At 38.7% G+C, this 23323-nt stretch overlaps 1 protein-coding gene across 2 annotated transcripts in view; it reads right to left on the reverse strand.

Annotated features, from left to right (window-relative positions):
- CRYBG1 (crystallin beta-gamma domain containing 1) overlaps positions 1-23323 on the reverse strand; it is a 132846-nt gene that overhangs the window by 42477 nt on the left and 67046 nt on the right. The window contains exons 1-7 of one of the 2 annotated variants that reach the window (XM_054024359.1): positions 19184-19260; positions 15827-17343; positions 7493-8873; positions 7218-7394; positions 4589-4636; positions 4366-4484; positions 752-914 (exon numbers count right to left, since the gene is read on the reverse strand). In XM_054024359.1, the coding sequence (XP_053880334.1) occupies positions 752-914; positions 4366-4484; positions 4589-4636; positions 7218-7394; positions 7493-8873; positions 15827-16590 (2652 nt within the window). In that variant the 5' untranslated portion in view covers positions 16591-17343; positions 19184-19260. Of the gene's footprint in view, positions 1-751; positions 915-4365; positions 4485-4588; positions 4637-7217; positions 7395-7492; positions 8874-15826; positions 17344-19183; positions 19261-23323 lie in introns of those variants that run through there. The other variant, XM_054024358.1, reaches the window with a different exon arrangement.

The following is a 23323-nucleotide window of genomic DNA, read 5'->3' on the forward strand; positions in this document are numbered from 1 at the left end:
GACTTTTCTGACACCTGTGCAGGCATGCATCTCCCTTGGTTGCTTCTATATTTTGTCTAATTAAATACGAGGATAACACTAAAGAGAAAATTCTTTAACAGAACCCTAATTTTTTAAAAAGCCTATTTACAAATCAAGTATGCCTCCTTTTCCCTTTCTAACATTGTTACAGCTTATAGCCTATTTTGGCAACCTTCAAATGGCAAGACTTCTGAATGATACGTTAAAACACACTTAATAAGTTGTGTATGCTAATACCGTGTACATGAAAACCCACAATTTGTGTGGCTATAGATATTTGTTAATGCAAATCTGGGTTTGTGGGTGTGCACTAGAATGTGTGTAAATTGGGTGTACACAAAAAAAATGTACGTTAGATACTATGTACTTACTGAACTTTGGAGATTTTATTTTTAATCAATTTGCAAGGCTTATACTGCATTTTAAATTTCTACTATGTTTTGAGGGATTAAGTAATGATAAATATCAAGGAGTAGGGTCTCCTTTCTCCCCCACCCTACTAGTGCACACTATCAGAGATGCTACTGCAATACACCACCAATTATTTTAGTAACAACCCACAGAATCATTGCATAAGCTCAAATGTGTCTCAAACACCCATACTTTAAGTAATGATATGCTTCGTGTGTTAATAAATCAGTTTCTTGACATCAGAATTATTTATGCCAATAGAGAAAACAAACTCTGAAAAATACTTAAGAATTGAACAAGAATAGATTATAGTACTTGCCTTTACTACATGTTTAATTGAACCAATCACTGCGGGCTTAGCTGAGTTATAGTCATCTTTCTCTTCAGAAGTATTTTCACCCCAAATATTAGCGAGTTCCAGTTCTCCTTCCTCCAGAGGAAAAGAGGGTCCTTCAAAATTTGGTTTCTCATATAGAATCCAGCTAAAGAACAGAAAATTTTCCCTTTCATACTTTTCATGATGACATTTTAACTAATCATGATTTTCTAAAAGATATGCTCTAGTTCAACAACACCTATTGGACTTGAAGGAAGAATTAATTCAGAGAAGTCGTATGTCCTGCGTTATGCAGGAGATCAGACTAGCTTATTCCTTCTGGCCTGATAACCTATGATATATTCTCATTAGTATAGAGATTTATATATAATGCTGCCCACACTTTTTACGTCCAAATGTTGTTTATGTACAAAAAGCTTTCCCCCCCAAAATATAAAACATTGCCCATGAAAAAGTCTTTTAGTAAACGTAAAGCAGCCATGAAACCAGGGTGAATAAATATCAATGATTTTTTTTTTATTTAAATCTGATTTTTAAGGAAAAATCCTATCTAAAGATAGTTTTAAATTAAGATACATTATAGCTCAAAGATATCTCATCATGGAATAGGGATTATAAATTCTAATTCTATAGTATGAGACAATATATTCATGTAACATTTAAGAAAAGTTTTGTAAATGAGTTCCAATAGTTCATGGATTAGGGACCCAATTTTATGGGGTTTCAGGGGCATCTGTATAGATTATTTAGGTTAATCTTTCTATCTACCCAATGGGACTCAGTGCTAAGTCTAGAAGATACCATCAGAGATGCTTAGTTTTGCAGTTCTCAAACTGTGGATTTGGGTCTCCAGTGATAACATGCTTGTTAACAGCAAAAATGTTTTTAAATAAACAGTATAATATATAGAGGTGAGAAATAACAGACCTCAACCCTATTGTCCCTCTGCAAATTTGTGTACACAGAGTCAATCCCTTACCTCGCTCTAAAAGTGCAAAGTTTCACAAAGTTCAATGAATAGAAGATTGTGGGGGGCGGAATAGATCTGGACAAGGAGAAGAAGACTGGAGATAAATGTGAGAAGGGAGGGACAGGCAGTAGAAACAAAAGTGAAACTGTTTGAGCAGCGTATTCCAGAAGTCTTGAGGTCTTTCTGAGTGTAGCCTTCATTGATTTGAGATCTCCATACCGTTCTCTCACTAGAAGGGTAAACCTATAATGGCAGCAGGCCATTTGGTTTATCTCATCTGTCTCTGAGTTGTGAAGAATATCTATTAAGGTTATAACAACCAACAAGAATGCACTTTTATGTAGAAATCCATGATTAAATCGAGTCTTCCTGATTAGTGATTTAAATCAATTTGATTTAAATCAAATCCACCCTGCATGAAACACGAGTTTTCTATCATGCTGGGCTGCATTTACCAATTCTCCACTTAATAAAAGCTTCTAATAAAGCATCTGATCTAAGGGTACGTCCAGACTACCCACCGTATCGGCGGGTAGCGATCGATTTATCTGGAATCGATCCCCGAACGCGCTCCCCGTCGATTCCGGAATGCCACAGGAGCGAGCGGTGGTAGCGGAGTCAATGGGGGAGCCGTGGCTGTTGATCCCATGCCGTGAGGACGGGAGGTAAGTCGGAATAAGATATGTCGACTTCAGCTATGGTATTCCCGTAGCTGAAGTTGCATATCTTACATCAACACCCTCCCCCAGTGTAGACCAGGCCTTAGAGACTGAAATCTGGAGTAGAAACTGTTTATACTTCCCTACCTCTACAATACCATACCCTTAAGCATCAGCTTCCCATTGCAGTCTTGCTTTACTAAGCTATGATATGTGCTATCCTAACATTTACAGTTAAAAACCATGGTGCTTTCTATAATTAGCTGTTTAATAAAATGTTAATGCAATCTTCAGTCTGTCTTAAATAATCAAATGCAAAGAAATGCACATCATACTATTATGCCTAGGCAAAGCTGAGGCATGAAAACAATGGTGATCTTAAATAAATATACTAAATACCAAGACATAACAGGAGTAATAGTTAAAAAAGGACAGAAGCATTAACTCTGAAAGTCTTTCCCAAAACAACCGATCAACTGGAGACAGTAAATACACCAAAAGTTGCTGACATGCAAGTTACTGTCCAGTGTTCGTTTTTAATGTTTAATGTTCTTTTAAAAATACAAATACCTATTGGGGGCATTGCAATTTCATTAGAAAGTGCCTGACACTTTTATATTGGTGCAATCTGGGATGGTAAGAATACTTGCTTTAACACAACACTTTCTAGGTTCACTCCTAATGCCAGAACTTGTCTGAACCTCTAACTATGTGAAAAGATGCATTTTATTGTCTAAACTCCTCACAACATCAATTTGGTAATAAAATATAATGAAGCAATAGGATCTGATGGGATATGAAGCTTCTGTCTAATAATGCCACACTTACCATAAGGGGTGTTGTGAGGCATGAGGACAAAGACTGAGTGTCTTCTGTCATTGTGTGTGATGATATAGACAGAATGGTCATTTACTGAAGTTATTGCAAAAGGATTTGGTTAAGAGAAAATTATTTTGTAGAGGAAATTCAAAGTGCTTTCTGTTAGTTTCCAGGACTCCACATCATGGCTACACTATATCACTGTGGTGTAGGGTTTTTTTTATGAACAATGAGATAGCATATGCAAAAGTAGTTATGTAGAAAGGGATATTAAAATGAAAAAAGGAGGACTGCATGAATTTTATAGCAGAGTTAAACTGCCCAAAGGCTTTTATATTTGATAATTAGTCCAATGTGTAAACAAAGTATGCAAATTAGATTGCTTTTAAACACGGATTAGTGGTGTAGAAGTTGGCAAAAAAAAATACGTAACTTGTGAATTACATATGTGTGACATCAAAAACAGCTAAATCTATTAAAGAAGAATTTGTTAATGAAAAAATATTGCATCTTGGCTGTTAGTGTGCCAAGGCCGTCTGGGAAACTTTAAGCAGACTGAGTTTTAACCTCTCACCTACAGTACTCCCCCTTGAGGAAACAAAGATTTAAGAGCAATGCACACACAGATTTTTAGCTGAAATGATGTCACCATGATCACGCTTTACTATGATAACCCCCTTCCCCCAACTCTCAATACTGCAATTCACTCCAGCCAGGCAGACCCTTGCACACTCCTGGAACCCCAGCCGCCTGCAGTTAATTCCATGCTATATATCATTGGCCTCAACCAATGGTAGGTGCAGAGGTCTGCCTTCACGGACATGTAAAGACCCCGTCTACTCTGGATCAGCAATCATGTTTGCTAAAACAGTTGCATATATGGTATAAAACCAGCTCAGGCTAACCCAGTTGGCTGGACAATGGGCACAGTTTAGAGTTTAGAAGCCATGTACTAGCTTAGGAAGAGTCTAACATTAGAATAGTGTTTCTTGACTTGGTTTGGTCAAAATATAATGGACAATCAAAATATGGTTAAATTGACAGAGCTGAAATAGTACTGCAATGGAGTTACAAATTGGTTCTGCTCCCTTTGTTCCTAGCCTCATGGATATGGGGCAAAATCACATGGAGAAAAATTCCCATCTTACCATCCTCGGATGACTTTAACTAAAATCACTGATGACAGCACCCAAGAGCTGCAATCCAAAACATCATTAAAAACTTCTATACCATTCTTGTGAGAGTTTGATTCACTATATATCACCATCTGTATTAAAAACAAAAAAACACCACAGGAGCATTATATGTCACCATTTTTAATCTAACAGGAAATAGTAGTCTGTAACAAAAAACAGAAAATATAAACCTTACCTTGCCAGGTCTGGGATTGATTTTATTTTGGCTGTTTCCTGAAAATGCCTGATAAACAGGGGAGAAAAAAAATATATGAATAGATATTTCAGAGAGTATATATAATTTTTCCATTACAAAACAATAAAATAATTATGTTCTCATTTGGTATTATTTAAATTGATTTTAATTTTGTTTCAAATTTCTCCTACTGTAGACCACTCTGTCACATGTATACAAATGTCATACTAGTTAAAGTGTTGCCTGTGGACCAGGTACCCTTGAAAATCCATCTGGCCAGCTTTCCAGATTTTCCAAAGGTGTTCCCACAGACCACTTAGAAAATTGGGGCTGTACTGGAATTACAGAAGTATATGCTCTACAATTAAAATGTTAATTCAATAAAGTGTCAAATGTTTTTTGTATAGAGATACTATGGAAAAAATGCAACAAAAACTATTTTTTAAAATGTATATACAAATATTGGAAAGATTAGATATGCTGACATATAAAAATATACATTTAAAATAATCACCACAATCAATTTTCTTATGGACATCTTTTAGTTATAAATGTGGATTTATAAAATTACAAGAATATGTGATAACACGAGTAGACTAAACAAAATATGCCAGACAAAACAGTCAAACTACACTGAGTTAGAAAACATACAATTTTAAAAGTAAACATTTTAAACCAATGTTGAACTAAATGATAGAGAATATGCAATAAAGCTGTGGTTATATATTGTGTTTCTAAAAAACAGAAGAAAATGTTAACATTTATATTGCACTAGTACCCACGGACAAAGACCCCATCATCTTCAGCAGTAGACAAGCAAAGAACAAAAAGACACTCCCTGCCCCAAGGAGTTTACAATCTAAGTAAAAGACAACACACCACAGATGGATACCGACAGACTGCGAATGCAAGGAAACAATGAGACAATGCTGGTGAGCATGACAGGCATTGGTCTCAAAACACCAGCTGCCTAACAATTGCTCATTTTTTATAGGCATCATCGTAATGAGTTGAGACTGCTACTGCAGGACTAGTTTTCTAGCTTCTGATTAAATTCCAGTCAGCACTTGCCCAGTTTTTTAAGGTCATTGTTTGTTGCCGTCCTTATATTCCTTTCCTTTACGATGCTTATTAACTTTACTATCAAGCTTAGTCAAGAGAACATGTATAATAGGTCCACTTCATACAAATAAAACAATTTTCTCTTCCTATCCTAAGGAAGATAAAGTAAAAAAGGCCCCAGTCTTTCAAAGGGAGATGTATGGAGTCCTATGAAATCCATGGGAGTAAGTTTAATTTTTTTGCAGGATCAGGACCCTATGCTTGTCAAAAACATTTCATTTAACCCACAGGCAGCAGAATAAACATGGATGGGTAAGTAACCATTGAAATATCTTTAATCATTGAGCTTCACAATTTATTTTGAAATCATCCCATTAGAAAAGATCAGAGCAAGAGCCCCTTCTCCTCACAATGTAAATCCAAACTATTGCTACACTCAACCTAATCTGCAGTCTTGAAACATTTGACAAAAGTCTCAACTCTGATGGAAAGAACATGCAACCTTAACAGTGCAGGACAGTGCTTTCTGTTTCCTTGAGAGAGGAGAAAGAAAAACAGCCTTCCAAATGTCCCAACCTACTATTTTTTAAAAAAAAGATTAAGAACTGTGGTGGATACACCAAAGGGAGCAGAAAAATTATTCAGTTTTGAGAAGTACTTCCTGGTTTTCTGTATTCTCCCTCAATTCTATACACCATTTTGAGGGGATTATTAAATTTGGGAGCTCACAGCTCCACTACTCTCCTTCTTTCCTACCACTTACTGAATGTACTTTGCCTTTTTGATATTGGTGGGGAATATTTTTGAGTATTAGAGGTCTGTAGCAATAGAAATAGCTGTACATTTATTCATAGTTCAGACAGCAGTAATGTGAGTTGATCCTAACATATAGTGCAACAGAACGTTAGTCAGGGAACAAGCAGGTCTGCCCTTAAATTAACTTTAAAAATCAAGTTAATATTCTGTGTGAAGGCTTCCCATGAACACCCATTCTGTGAACAGACAAAAGGACTTCAATATCCAGGGTTATTAATTAAGCATCTTTCACCATCACTACCAGACCATTTTTAAAGTCTCCTTAAAAATTATGACTACTGCCCTAAATATGAGGAGTAAGGAGGAAAAGTTAAGGAAGCCTGACCCGTTATCTCTGCAGTAGTGAAATGGCCCTGTGTTTTGTTGGGGAGGGAAGCAGTGAATATCAAAAGGAAGTGTATGTCTTCAAAAGTCTACAGAATTGGGCAAGAAAACAGAAAGTGTTCTACTTATTTACAGATGTAAATCAGAACAAGCTTTATTTAAAAAAAGGGAAAGTGAGGATTCAGAACAGAATGTCTAGTGTTTGATTATTATTTATTAAGATTCCTAGAATAAGAATACATTGTAGAAACATCAATAAGGGACACACACACACACACAATCATTTCCACATTTACCCACTCTTCTAAACTCACAATTTATGTACTTCGCTACTTGGAAGGAAAAACAAGTCAAATTGTGTGTACTGAAGATAACATGAAATCTGAATAACTTTTCAAACCAGTTAGAAGAATTGCAACATACTCACCTCTCCGTCTAGAAAGCCAGAACGGATATTTGGTTCATATGAGCTAGACTTTAACAAGCTTGAGAAATTTTTGTCAGTGCTTCCATAGTTTGGCATTTGAGAATTTAATTCTTCTTTTGCATCTCCTGTTTGCAAATATTTTTCCATGTAATTTGGAACTTTTAAACCTGAAAGAGACTGAATTGCAAAATCAAAATGAAAGAGTTTGTTTTGTTTTTTAGCAGCCAAGCAGGGTTTCATAAGGTTTAATTTTCTGAATTATTTAGTTTTATTACCTCAGAGTTTTGAGGCATGTCAAATGGTCTGGCTGCATCAAGTTGTAAAGCAGGCATCCCTGAGGAGTCAGTTGCGAAAGTTGTTGTGATAGTATTTACTGAGGTTACAGAGGGAGTAAACACCTTTCCTTTAGCTGTAGATGACAGCAAGCTTGAGAAGACAGCGCTTTTTTCCAGACGGGACCTCTTAATTTCACCATCCGTACTATCTCTGTTCTGCATTTTAAGTTGTAGGGCTGGTGCTAGATCTGGTGTTTTTCCTCTCTTTATTCCCAAACCGAATATAAATACACTGGGATCAAATACTTTCTCTAAGTTGTCTTCATGAATTGGAGGCATTGCAAAATGGGGTGCAGGGGAATTTGGAAGCTTTGGCCTTTTCTTCTTCTGGGGTATGCAAACTGAGCTGTCTAGGTTTTTGATAGTTTCAGTAAACTTTTTCATGTCAGAAGGGGAATCAGAAATACTCTCATCTTTACCAGGAGAAATATTACCAGTGTTACTTGGGCTTTGCTGCGTATTGGTAATATTTTGCTCTAATGTTTGTATGTTTTCTAAATTGCCTTTGTTACACTGCACGTTTGTAGAGATTGGCTCTACTGTTTCTGTCTTTTTGCCTTCATTTTGTATCTGAAAAAGCACATTCTGCCCTAATTCTGATTCTTTGGAAACTACATCAGATTTTAGGGGATATTTATCATCTTTACAAGGAGATGAGATTATTATGTTTGATAACGGTATTTTTTCGTCACTTTGGTGGGATTTTGAGCTTGCATTCATTGCTCTATTAGCATTATCTTTTAAGATTTCATTTTTGTTGAAGTCTTGTAAAGAAGTTATAGGTAACAAACTGTCTTTATTAATAGTGGTAGGTTCTACATCTGCTTGTCTTAAAGAGCAACCATTAGCATCTGCTTTGCTTGTTTGGTTAAACAGCGATCCTGCAACTTTTCCTTTCTTAAGTTCTGCTGCCTTTTCAACCTCCTCATTACCTAACGTTCCTACTTGAGAGCCTTCTTCAGGTTTGGCCTTTATTTCTGCTGAGCCTTCTTTCACCCGTGACACATTTTCAGGTAACTTCTGGTGATTGTTTTGCTTATTAATTATTTTATCAGTTTCTTCATATTCCTGGGGTTGTTTTCCAAATTTCAACTTTGCTCTACCAACAAATGTATTTGATACAGTGTTATTTTTCAAAGCAGGGACATCAGAGGGTTGCTGGCGCTGATTAGCACGTTTATTTTCAAACAAGGAAATTTTGTTGGCAATGCTGCTGTTAATTTTATTAACTGGCTTTTCAAGAGAATTGTGTTCATTTTCTAGGTCTTCAAGACTTTTAGGAGCTTTAAAATTCAGTTCTACATTCTTGGGTTTGGCAGGACTGCAAGAAGCACAGTGAAAGTTATTTTGCAATGTATTCTTAAGTAAAATCATTGTACTAATTTAAAAATAAGAAATAAAACACAGTTTCATAACAATATATTTTTCCAGAATCAATATTCAGTTTAAGTTACAATATTCCAAAAGCATTTCATAAAAAGAAAGGAATAATAAGTGTGCTACCAACAGTAACCCAAAGTCAGGAACAATGTATTTCACGATGTCAAACATAGGGTTGGGCTGGTCCAAAAATAGCTGACTAGTCAAATATTAGTCAAACATTGTCAAATAACGTCAAATATGGTCACATATTTGAAAGCACTGATTTATTATAATATTAACAAAAAAGAGTAAGACTTTATGATCTTTAATAGGCTTAGCCTTAGATAGGTACTTATGCCTAATTACGAAAAACAAGTTATTTAACAGAGTTAATCTAATTCGGGGAAAAATGAGAAACGCAATGAAATGAAGTTCTGGAAAATGCAAGAATGGTATTATGATGCAATGAAAAAGGTAGGCCGACACTTACATCAGGGCATTCTTGCTGGAATATTGGACGATATTTGACCATGGTCAAGTAATAGTCAACTGATATTATTTGACTAGCTTACCAAACTTAGAAATACCCCCCCCCCCCCCCCCACACACACACAAAGTTCCTAACAATATTTCGTAGATAAACAAAACAGTGTATCAGATAGCCAAACACTGCAGAGGATTTCAACTATTTACATATCTCAAAAGTCAAAGTTTAACAGTGGAAACAATTAATTGAATTCTTTTTTATAAGTCAGATACATTTTTAGTGTAAACCGAGGTGGGCTGTTGAAGAATTAATTTATTTCACTATTTTCCTTTTTAAACTTGGACTACATTGAAAGAGTCATTTCACCCAACCTTTTTTAAAATTTGAAATCAACCAAAATTATTACTTGATACCCAACATCATATTTTCTGATTTATTTCTCCCGTAAATATACCTATTAAACTGGGTAGTAAGAAACATTTTCGCCCAATTATGAATTTTGTTTGGTAATTTACAGTGAAGTCTGAAAAGTTTTGTTCACTTCTGTTTCTAAACGCAAGATGACAAATGTGCAAGGCCAGATTCTGAGCTGTGCTTCTTAGGAGGTGCAGCCTGGGCAGTCGGGAGCAACGGCTTTACATCACCTTTCTGACTCCCAAATTCTTGGTTGGTCCAAGGCCCCTGGATTATGTTGAACTTTCTCTGGGGCTGGTCTAATTCATGGAAGCTTCACTCAGCTGTCTATGGGCCATCCTGCAGCCCAGAACAGCCAGAGCAGAGTGCTCTGGCCACACTCCATCCAATGCACTCTACGTAAGGGACTGCAAAGGAGATGGCATAGGGCTGTTATGCTGGCAAGGAACCTCTTCACAAAATAGAGGAGGGTGGGGAGAGAAGGAATTCCTGGCAGGGCAGGGCAGGGGGAAATAAGTCTGTTTTCAGGCCCTTTTATGCTGCAGGAGCAATGTAAAGAGGTCAGAACACAGCAAAGAATTAGGGCATAAATCTTCAAAACTTGTCAGACTGGTATATTAAAGTGTTAACTGACCCATTCTCCCCTCAATGATTGTGATCTGTTCCCTAAACATTACAGGGAGTTACACGTATGCACTGATGAGAGAACACACAGTGTATGTAAATGCACTACATGAAGTCTGGCGATTGTGGGAGACCACCGATCAGCTCCCAGCAGGCTCTTAAAAAAAGACAGGTGAGGTCTATACATGATCAGTTGGCATACACTCATGCTTATCTGTTGGGATAGAATACTATTCACTAAATTGAATAGGAATTGACAGAGGTGGGAGTACAAATGAGTTTATGTGGACAGCCTATATAGCACAGCAAATGTCATCTCTTTTGTAAGAAGTCCCTCTACCAACACAGGCATACCGATGACAGAAACTTGTTCAAATATGATCACAACTAGAAAGTACATAAGTTTCATCACTGTAGACTCAGACTTTAAGGCCAGAAGGGACCATCATGATAATCTAATCTGACCTCCTGCACATTGCAGGCCACAGAACCTCACTCACCCACTCCTGTAATAGACCCCTAACCTCTGGCTGAGTTACTGAGTCCTCAAATCATGATTTAAAGACTTAAAGTTACAGAGAATCTGCCATTTACACTTGTTTTAAACCTGCAAGTCACCAATGCCCCATGCTGTGCAGGAAGGTAAAAACCCCCCAGGGTCCCTGCCAATCTGACCCAGGGGAAAATTCCTTCCTGACCCGAAATATGGCAATCAGTTGCCCATGTGCTCAGGGTCTAAGACCCACCAGCAAGATACCTGGGTTAGAATTCTCTGTAGTAACTCAGAGCCCTCCCCATCTAGTGTCCCATCACCGACTGGTGGAAATATTTGCTACTAGCAGTTGATGGTTGCCTACATGCCATTGTAGGCAGCCTCATCAGAGGGATCACGAGAGGGAGAGATAGCTCAGTGGTTTGAGCATCGGCCTGCTAAACCCAGGGTTGTGAGCTCAATCCTTGAGGGGGCAATCTGGGGATTTAGTTGGGGATTGGCCCTGCTTTGAGCAGGGGGTTGGACTAGATTACCTCCTGAAGTCCCTTCCAACCCTAATAATCTATGATTCCCCTCCATAAACTTATCAAGTTCAGTCTTGACACCAGTTAGGTGTTCTGCTCCCCTTGGAAGGCTGTTCCAGAACTTCACTCCTCTGATGGTTAGAAACCTTCATCTAATTTCAAGCCTAAACTCGTTGATGGCCAGTTTATATCTATTTATTCTTATGTCCACACTGGCACTTAACTTAAATAACTCCTCTTCCTCGCTGCTATTTATCCCTTTGATGTATTTATAGAGAGCAATCATATCTCTCCTCAGCCTTCGTTTGGTTAGGCTAAACAAGCCAAGCTCTTTGAGTCTCCTTTCATAAGGTTTTCCATTCTTTGTATAATCCTAGTAGCCCTAATAGAACATTTGGCAAGCAGAGAAAATAAATGGTTAAAATTTAGGGACCATTCTAACTGCCCCCTAGGCAGGCCGTATTTCAGCAAGAACAAACTGAAACCATGAAAACCAGTTGGGGCTTGTCTATGGTTACAGCACTGCAGTGGTGGCGCCACTGTAGCGTTTAGTGGAGATGCCACCTACATTGACAGGGGAGGTTCTCCCACCAGCGTAGGGAGTCCACCTCTGAGAGGAGACAGCTATGTCAACAGGAGAAGCCCTCATACAGCTTTATAAGCAAAATTCTCCAGATATTTAAAGCTTGTCTACATTGCAAATTAAAAACCTGCCGCTGGCTCAGTCTGTGGGGCTGTTTAACTGCGGTGTGGACTTCTGGGCTCAGGGTGTAGCTCAAGCTCTAGGACCCACCTATCTCACTGGATCCTAGAGCCTGGGCTTGGACACTGCAATTAAAAAGCCCCACAGCCCAAGTCAGCTGTCACGGGCCAGCCGTGGGTGTCTAATTACGATATAGACATACTGTTAGACACAGTTTTTTTGCTTGCCTATAGCTAGTGTTTCTTAAATGTTTGAAAGCGGAGTTCCCCTTCAGGAAAAGGAAACCAATAGTGCCCTCACCTCCTGCAATTGTTGGAAGACTAATTTTAATGTATACATCTTCCATGTCCCCCTCCCCTGGCCAGTGCTTCACTCTCACACCCTACACTTTGAGCACTTCTGGTATAGTTTTCATAATATGATCCTTCCTTCCCTTTCTTACATGCTTTGATAAGCACTCAGTTTTGACATTTAAAGTATTATTGAGCACATCTGAGTTAGCACCCCTTGAAATAAACAAGGCAGTTAACTCCTCACAGGTATAATTGCAGGCTCACTGCAATTCAGGCAAATACCTCTGCCTCAGTTACCTTTCAAAATGTGAAGCATGTGTTTCTTCGCAGCAACAGGTAGAAACCTCTCTTTTAAAAAATGAAAACAGACTCTGCCAAATAATTAAGAGGTCTGTGCACCCCACATCTGAACTTTTGAGAACCCATTCCCCCAAAGAGGAACATTCTGCACTTTGGGAAATGCTGCCTTAAAACATGAGGCACCAGTTAAGGTATACTTTGTATTAAAATGGAACCAACAATGCCATACGTAGCTGGCTCATTGTTGGTGTGCTTGAAATATATCCTTATGTGGGGAAGAGTGGAAGATAGATTATCCACTCTATCATGTAAACCTGCCTCCTACACTCATTCAAGTCTGGCTAATTCATACAATTCACTAAGCAGTGCAACGCAGCCTGCAATTCACTAAACCTGCAAACTAGCTGCTTGCCAGTGTGAGCAGGTATAATGCCTGGTCTACACTAGGAAATTAAGTTGGTATAATTACGTTGCTCAAGGGTGTGAAAAATCCACACCCCGGAGTGATGCAGTTAAACTGACCTAAACCCCCATGTAAACAGCACTAGGCTGATGGGAGAATTATCCTGTCAACCTAGCTACCGCCTCTTGGGAAAGTGGACTACCTACCCTAACAGGAGAAGCCCTCTCATTGGCGTAGGCAGCGTCTTCTTTGAAGTACTACAGCAGAGCCACTACAGTGTTTTAAGTGTAGACAAGCCCTAAGATGAATACCGGTGGATTCCCCTTTAAAGATGACATACTGTCTACAACGTAGCAGTCAGCCTGAAGCAAGCAGTTAGACCTCCCCCAATTTAGCCATATAAGGAAGGTGACTCAAATAGGCAATATAGGGCAAACATGACAAGCTTCACAAATTACACTGATGCCAGAACATCAGAGACTGACACAAGCAAAACAAAATTGTGTGATCACAGACCTGGCTAATTTAACAAATGGACACAAATGCAGGCAGCTACAAACCAATGTTTGAACATCACCTATGAGAACTGAGGCCAAGACTTGCATTAAGAATATCAAATAGTTGCAAGCCTCAGGTCTTATGCTCGGATAGTGACGTAGTATCATCCTACATTTAGCCCTAACTTCATTAATGGTAGACTCAGGTCTCAAATTATAGCACCTTTTAAAAGGTGCTATAATAGAATAAGGAAAGTATCCTAGATTTTAAATATCATATTTTGTAATGTGTGTGTGTGTGTGTGTGTGTGTGTGTGTGTGTGTGTGTGTATGTGGGGGGGGGGGGGGGGAGTGGGGTGGGGGGGGGGGGGGGGGGAGGTTAGCTACCCTTGTTTGCCAAAACAATTTAAAAGACAAAAAATACTATCACTACTTGTATGGAACTGTCAAATAAAAAAAAAGCAAAAACATTTGTGTTTTTTTAATCTGTAATGCTTCTATAGCAGCATTTAACTATTCCCAAATCTTTGCGGACTTTGAGCATTATAGTGTAAAAGCAAGCATGTTTTGGCATTATAAAATACAACTATATTGCTAAGGTTTAGTTTCATTTGATAGGTCAGGGGAAGGTGAATGTGTGAAAATAACTGGGGTTAGTCAAATAGAAAGGGATAAAAAGTAAACATTTAAAAAAATACTTCATGTCTTATTAACTTTTAAAACTAAAAACACAGCCCTCTGAGCTATGCAAGGTAAGTTTCTTCTTCTGTCTAAGGTAATGTGTGGGAAAAAAGTCTCTTTGTAATGAGATTGCCAATCTTTTTTTCCATTACACAGCAGTTTGATACACGCCTAGTTTTACTATTTGCATGTTCTGATTGGAACATTTTCAAATTATGACCTGATGAATCTCATCTGGTATCTTAACTACCTCAGCTGAAGTCAGCTGCCTATATAAAGTGTAACATTCACTTGACAGATGCTGTTACAGTAGTGTATAACTAACAGCAGTAGTCAACAATCTCACTATAAGGCCATGTCTATACTATCACTTATGTTGGCAAAACTTATGTCACTCAGGGGTGTGAAAAAAAAAAAAAACACCCTCCTGAGCGACATATGCCAGTGGTAGCGTGCACAGTGCTATGTCGGTGGGAGAGCTTCTCCTGCCAACACAGCTACCGTCGCTCGTTGGGGGTGATTTTATTATGTCAACGGGAGAGCTCTCTCCTGTCAGCATAGAGCAGCTACACGAGAGATCTTACAGTGGCACAGCTGCATCGATACAACCATGCCACTTTAAACTCTCTAGTGTAGACACAGCTTAAGAAGCACAAGAAACTTGATCTTGCAGGCTATTGAGCATGTCCTACAAGACACTGAGCACCTTTGATGTCAGTAGAAGTTAATGAGAGTGGCAGGTGTACCATACATCACAAAAATTAGGCCTTAGGTGAGATAGCTCAGGTTATTCATTCAGCAAACCTGAATATTTATCGATTAGAAAGCACACTCATCCCCATCACCAAGTTCCAATCAACAATAACCAAGACAAGGTGTTTTGTTACCCTGCTTTTTAATGTCAGGGCCAAATTCTGACAGTAAGCATTGTAGGAGATATTTTACTTTTCAACACCTTGAATTCAAATTAAGCATCCATCTAACTGTAGATTTTGCTTTTCTATTGCTCTGATACAAGAGTGACTGTCACTTCATAATACAATATGGGACACTGTCAACTTGACTTTTACTTTTAATACTGACACTTTTAAAAATTCCACTTTTTGACAGTACAATTTTTAAACAGTATTGTTTTTTCACCTCTCCAGCTGATGTTTATAAGGGTCTTTCACACAAAGGAGAAATTAAATGACTATACAGTAGCATGCAGTGAAATGGACTACACACAAAGTTGTCAAAAGCACAAAGAAAAACTGAAAAAATACCATTTTTAGTAATTGTTTTAAATTAAAGTAATCCGTAAGTGTTACTTGTTACTATGGTCCATACAAAATTTGAAAGAAATGCATGGTTTTCAAATTCTCAGTGTCATTTTTAACTGAGAATAATCTAGCTATTTAGATAGATATTTAATAAGTGCTATATGAAAATGTATTGATTTTGTCAAGGTAAAAGCTACAATGAGCAGTCAAATTAAAGTATAAATTACTTACAGGCTAATTTTTGTTGTAACTGTAGATCTGGAAACATCCAAACATAAATTTCTCAGCTTTGTGCTGTCTAAATCGGAATTTGCTTGGTTTTCGGTGGATTTGCCTAGTTCTCCATTCTGAATCCCTTCAGTACGCAAGAGAGCTCTTCCCTCAGAGCTATTTACACGTTTTACTGCCTTTGATTCAGTTTTCCTTTCAGAAAGTAAAGAAATAGTGTTCTCTGTGTCATTGGGAGAGGAAACTTTGGAGGTCTCTGCTTTGTTTTCACTAGTAGGTGCAGATACCGCTCCCTTTTCCACTGAAGTACTTTTTGTTGTTGGGTTACCTTCTGTTGCTGCCACAGGTTGTATAAACTGCTTTTTCGGTAAAGAATCTTTTACCGGACTCTTCAAACTAGTGGGAGAAATAGGGACTGCATCAGACTGGTTCTTTTTAAATGATCTTCTCCTGAAAGGGGATGAAGTTGGGAGATGCTGTTTGCTTTTCTCAGATTCGGTTTTAGGCAGTCCCTTGTGGTTAGATCCGATTTTTAAGTCCTGGTTACTCAAGGTAGAAGAGTTCCGTTCAGAAGTCTGTTGAGGAGATTTAATTTTTCTTTCTGAGTTGGTTAGTTTTTCTGAAACCACATCAGAAGGAACATCACCAAAAGCAGAATCTTCTTTTGCAGTATTCTCAGTCTGATTTCTCTCTCCATTTAGAGTCTCACTAGATGACTGAGATTTTCTCCTCTGTCTGGATCTCCTAGTAACAGATTTTTTATCCATTGTGCCTGTGTCACCCCAAACTTCTCCCGATAGAAAAGTCACAGATTCATTAAAAGGTGTTTCTTCTGTTTTACTAAGATAGATATCTAATGTTAGAACTCTAGCAGGATGTATGTGCTCAGCTGATTTGGATTTCAAACTGTGTGGCAATTCCTTTGAAGCTGCATACTCAGGTTGTGCAGATCCTTGCACATTCACTAGTGATTTATGATTTAATATGTTCTTTTCTAAGTCTTCACTAGATAAATTATTCAAACTTCTGATGAAATCCGGTGTTGTGGAATTAGTAATGTCTACAACAGGCTCTTCTTTTAGTTCCAATGTCTCCACTGTAAGGTCACTTTCAGAGAATGTGTTTTTTATTGTTTCGGTGCTACTGTTCCAATCAGGTGACCACTCAATATCAGAAAAGACTTCCTTGCCGCTCCATGCTGTAATAATATCGTGCCTCAAAGGTGTTATTTTCTCACAATATTCTTGTGTCTCTGCAAGATCATTCCAACTTCTTTCCTCCTGCACTTGGGGAATTGTACATTCTTCTTTCTTTAGGTCTTCACTATCTATTGATTTCAGTGAAGCTGTATCCTTATAAGGAGAAACTGATTTCCCACTTTTAATATTTGGACTTGTAGAGGGTTCTAGTGAATTTTTGGCATTTTTTCTCCTCCCTGTACTAAACAAATTTCCAAGCTTTCCCAATACCGGTTTCTTTTTGTTCTCTTCTTTGGAAGACTCCGGAGACTGTGTTTTGGACTAAACAAAATCAGAAAGGAAAAAAAAAGTTTGATAATGTGAAGGTATTTCTTCAAACGTATTATTAATAATCATTTATATGTTCCAAGAGGTAGCAAAGGGGAACTAAACTGTTTATTAAACAGTAGGTCTTCTTAGAAAATAAATGCTTTACTTTTGTTTTATATATTGTTATACAATTATTTTCTAATTGCACACATCTTGGTATTGGTATAATTTTATTGGTAATATAAGTCTAAAATCTTCAAACACTTGTGCACACACTTTCAGTTTATTCATCAATGTGAAGATAGGTTCATAGATTTTTATGTCTGAAGTGATTTATTTCCATAGCAATTTTGCAAAGGAAGTTTAAGTTATTACACAGGAAAAATATTACTAGCTGTGTTATACTAATATGCATTGAACTCAATGGTCTGGCACTATTTTAATAGAGGGCAGATTTTGGACCACAGTATAAGTGACCGAGGGCAGATTTTAACCCTATGAGCTAAATTTTACCCTATAAATTCAAATTAATTTATTTCCTTCTTGACAGGTTATCTAGAGAATTCCAGTATATTTACAATATCTGTCAGTAAGTTACAAAGAATATAAACACTTTAAAAAGCAGGCATAATGCACTGGAAAAATTTCAGCAATCAAAATATAACAAACATTTTAAATAATATTTCCTGTCTAAACTGATTAGTGCTATACAAATCAATTTTGTTTGCTGAAAAATTAGAGCAAAATAAACAAAGACTCTTTCACAATATTAACATAATCTAAATCTTTTCACAGTAAATTGTGTATATTTTATTTTTAAATAGACTAATATTTTCTTTATAGCCAGCATTGGAAGGATTAGATTTTTATCAGTTAATGTTGATAAACATTTATTTCACCATACACAAACAAGCTGATGAAAATATTTCCATCGATAATCAAAGTTTACAGATGGGCAAAATAAGAAAAAATGCTGCTTGAGAACTTAGAGTTTGATTTAAGGCTATTTACCTTATATATTTTACAATTTATGTTTTAATTGTTATAAAGTTTTAACTTTTTGAATCTCAGCATCTACTGCCAGTAAATAATTGTCTGACCTCCCCCCATGATTTCCCATAACTGAAAAATATGGATTAAAATAAAAACAATTTTTAGCACATGATTCTGTGCAACTGTGAAAATTTAAATAAATAAAAATTGAAAAAATCTTAACAGCATCTGTCAAAATTAAACAAAAAATATAATTCTGACAAGCCTATTCATAGCTAAGTAAAGTATACATACACTCAGTGAAAAATGAGGTTGCTCTATGGCTATGCAAAGTGAGATGTCAAGCATTGTGAATCACTGTCCCTAAGGGAAACACCTGAAGCGTACAGCTCATGTTATTTCTCCCTCCCCTCAACATAATGTTGAAGCCATGGGAGCGGTACACAACTGGGGGATGTAGAACGAAGCAGGGCTGGAAGCTCACCCACGTGTCCCGAAAGGCTAAGCAAGCTGCACAATGCTCCCCTTCCTTACCGACACGCGACCACTAGAGAGAAGGGGCAGCACGAGGTTTTCAATGCACAAAACGCCCGGCGTGCCCGGGTCTGCGCCCCACTCGGACTTTAGCCCCGACTGCTGAGTTTACACTGTACAGGATCCGTCCTCTGGCATCCCTGCTCGCAGGCAGGTGTGGGTGGAGCGCACACTCATCCCTCAACTATGCCCAGCTCCTTCCTGCCGCTGATAAGGGCAGGGAAAGCCAGGAGACAGCCGCCTCGCCGACAGAAATTTGTCTATCAGCCCCGTACCCCGCCACGCCACCTCTTAGCCCGGCGCGGGGACCGGGCAAGCTACTCACAGCGAGAGGTAGGCGACCCCAGAGCCTCCTTCCTCCGGCAGCCCCAAGCCCGGTGCACCGCGAGGAAGCGCAATCAGCGCAGCCGCTCCTATCTCACGCGCCGGGAAAGCGGCGCTCCGCTAGTTCCCGCGGCAGAGGCGCCAGCACTCTGAGTGCTCCCTCCAGCAGCAGCTCCGCCTCCTCCTGCCACTCCCGCCCCACAGGTCGGGGGCCCCGGGAGCTGCGGCAGGGCCCCAGGGCAATGCGGGCGGGGCGTGCCCAGGAAGCGGGAGCGCTCAGCGCGCCGAGGAGCGGCTGCAAAGGCGCCTTGGTGCGGAGGTGTGGGCGGGTGGCAAAGGGCGCGGTACCTGGGCGCACGGGCAGGGAGGGGGTGCAAGGGGCGCACAGCGGGTGAGACTTGGCGGCCCAGGGCAGGGCAGGGGGGTTTGAAGAACCGGAAGGCAGAGAAGCGGCGGCTCAGAAGGGAGAGAGACGGGGGAACAGGATGGGAGACGAGGGATACAAGGAGCCAACAAGCGGCAATGCACAAAGCGGGGGAGTTGGCGCTACCAGCGCGTGTCTGAACAACTTGAGCGGCTGCTAGAGCAGAGCCGATTCCCAGCTATCCAGGGCAAAAACCCGCCCCGAGCAAAACCGACAAACTTTGATGCTGAGGGAAAAAAGCCTAGAATTTAAAGTATCCAGTCACGCCCTCTACCTCCAACAACAGCTGTAGGAAGCTGCTCTCGTTATAAAACAGGGCTTAAAGACGTCAAAGTGGTTTTGTACAAAGCAAATGCTCAGGATTAATATGGGGAGGGAGTAGAGTAGATGCACTAAGCAGCGTGGTGTTTGGTTAATTATCATAATGGTTGTTTGACGATCAGCTATTTTACTTTACTAGCTGCAGGCACACTAGGTGGAAAGATCATGTACAGATTCCAGCTCGTTAGGGGACGGAGTACGTAGGAGATTACTGTTCTGTCCAGTAGTTTTTTTTTAAATGAACATACAATATGGAACGATTCTGCACTAGTAAAGAGGTGGACTGAATAAGCTACTTGGCCTTCAACAATCTTAACTTTTCAAAATATATTTACTAGCCTGTGTACTAAAACTTGTTTTAGTTCAAATCCTGTTACAAAGCATATTACTTAATTGCAGGCATAGAAACTTGGGCAGTGAAGAAACCACAAGGCTACCTAGCAAGAACTTCAAGCCAAAAGAGGAGAAATGAATTTTCAGAAGTGAATTCAGTTCTAGACAAAAAATATATATACAAGTTTTCCTTATAAAGATTGTGGCACTGAGGAGTGGGAGGGAGTCAGCACTTAATAGAGAATTAATAAGTTTGAGAGGCTTTGGATAGTCTGAATAAAGCAGAAGACTAGGGGGAAATAGAAAAGTCTTGATAAGACTACATAAATTAAATAAAACAAAAAACCCTCATGAAGACAACTCAAGTATAAAGTTAGGTCAGTACCTACATGTTTTCAGGATTGCAACCCAAGTCATTAGGGCTATGGGTATGACCTGTGTGCAAAAGTGAAAACCTCACTCTTAAACACTCTGATTCAAACACATAAACAAAATATTGTGCAATAAAGTTTGCTCAAGTACAACCACCCCCAACCCAGACATGAAAAATGAAGAAATCCACATTTATATCAAACATACTGCACAGCAACCAATCCACAATTTTATAGAAAGCCCTGGCTTCAATAAATGTGTCAGACATCAAACTCAGAAGAAAACACCCCACCAAATAAATCTTAACTTTGCCCTGTGGTCACGTTGGCCCACATCCTCAAAGGTATTTAAGTATCTAATACTTTTGAGGATCTAGGCCCTCAATTTACCATCCTCAATTAAGGATTTTTAGATCATGTCTCTGGTGGTTGGTGTACAGATCTGCCAGTGAGAAGTTTTGAGATGTACCGTCCTCACTTCACCAACCAACAGAACTGAAGCATTTAAATGAATTGGAGAGAAATGGTGGTGATTAGTTGAGTAGCTTCTAACATCACAATAATAATAATAATAAAAAATAATACCAAGATCGTATATAGAGCTTTTCATCATGATAGTCCCTAATGACCTGAGCTATTGATTTAGCCCCACTAAATATAGCTGTCAGATACAATAATAAATAAACTGGGTAATTATGACCTAATTTCTCCAAATATAGACTATATATGTGTTTTCAATGAGTTATAACTACATGCAAAGAGTGAAGGGCTAGTAATAAACCAGTTGTTAGCTATAGGGAGATAAAAAGGCGAGCCACTGAAAATCAGGCCCATTTTAAATTAATTCAGTTTACAAGCAGTTTTATTTGTTAATTCTCTGAAAATTAATTCTGTACTTAACAAGTAAATGCTGTAAATTTGGAGATGATACATACAGTTGGGATTATGTTTTCCAATGTGTATTACTGTGCATTTATCAACATTGAATTTCATCTGCCCCAGTTTTGTGAGGTCCATTTGTAACTCTTCGCAGTCTGCTTTGGACTTAACTATCTTGAGTAGTTTTGTATCATCTGCAAATTTTTCCACCTCACTGTTTACCCCTTTTTCCAGATAATTTATGAATATGTTGAACAGTACTGGTCCCAGCACAGACTCCTGGAGGATCCCACTATGTACCTCTCTCCATTCTGAAAACTGACCATTTATTCCTACCCGTTGTTTCCTATCTTTTAACCAGTTACTGATCCATGAGAGGACCTTCCCTCCTATCCCATGATGGTTTACTTTAAGAACCTTTGGTGAGGGATCTTGTCAAAGGCTTTCTGAAAATCTAAATACATTATATCCACTGGATCATCCTTGTCCACATGATTGTTGATGCCCTCCAAGAATTCTAACAGATTGGTGAGGCATGATTTCCTATTAAAAAAACCATATTGACTCTTCCCTAACAAATCGTGTTCATCTATGTGTCTGATAGTTCTGTTCTTTACTATACTTTCAAGAAATTTGCCCAGTAATGAAGTTAAGTTTACCAGTCTGTAATTGCCGGAATCGCCTCTGGAGCCTTTTTAAAAAATTGGCATCACATTAGCTATCCTCCAGTCATCTGGTACAGGAGCTGATTTAAATGATAGGTTACATACCACAGTTAGTAGGTCTGCAATTTCACATTTGAGTTCCTTCAGAACTCTTGGGTGAATACTGTACCATCTGGTCCTGGTGACTTATTACTGTTTAATTTATCAATTTGTTCCACAACCTCCTCTAATTACACCTCAATCTGGGACAGTTCCTCAGATATGTCACCTAAAAAGAATGGCTCAGGTTGGGGAATCTCTCTCACATCCTCAGACATGAAGACAAATGCAAATAATTAGTTTAGTTTCTCAGCAATGGCCTTATTCCACTTGAGTGCTCCTTTAGCATCTTGATCATCCAGTGGCCCCACTGGTTGTTTAGAAGGCTTCCTGCTTCTGATGTACTTAAAAAATTTTTTGCTGTTACTTTTGAGTCTTTGGCTAGCTGTTCTTCAAATTCATTTTTGGCCTTCCTAATTATATTTTTACACTTCACTTGCCAGAGTTTATGCTCCTTTCTCTATTCCTCAGTAGGATTTAACTTCCACTTTTTAAAGGATGCCTTTTTGCCTCTAAGGGCTTCTTTTATTTTGTGGTTTAGTCACAGTGGCACTTTTTTGGTCCTCTTACTATGTGTTTTAATTGGGGGGGTATATGTTTAATTTGAGCTTCTATTATAGTATCTTTTAAAATTTTCCATGCAGCTTGCAGGGATTTCACTTTTGGCACTATGCCTTTTAATTTCTGTTTAACTAAATTCCTCTTTTTTGTGTAGTTTCCCTTTCTGAAATTAAATGGTACTGTGGTGGGCTGCGGTGGCATCCTCTCCTCCCCTCCCCCAATGGGATGTAAAATTTTATTATGTTATGGTCACTGTTACCAAGTGGTTCAGCTATATTTACCTCTTGGACCAGATCCTGTGCTCCATTTAGAACTAAATCAAGAATTGCCTCTCCTCTTGTGGGTTCTAGGCCTAGGTGCTCCAAGAAGGTGTCAAGAAACTTTGTCTCTGCTGTTACCACTCAAGAAAGAGATCTTGGAGTCACTGTGGATAGTTCTCTGAAAATATCCACTCAATGTGCAGCAGCAGACAAAAAAGTGAACAGAAT

Source organism: Malaclemys terrapin, chromosome 3 (genome assembly GCF_027887155.1).
Source record: "Malaclemys terrapin pileata isolate rMalTer1 chromosome 3, rMalTer1.hap1, whole genome shotgun sequence".
Taxonomy (NCBI): Eukaryota; Metazoa; Chordata; order Testudines; family Emydidae; genus Malaclemys; species Malaclemys terrapin.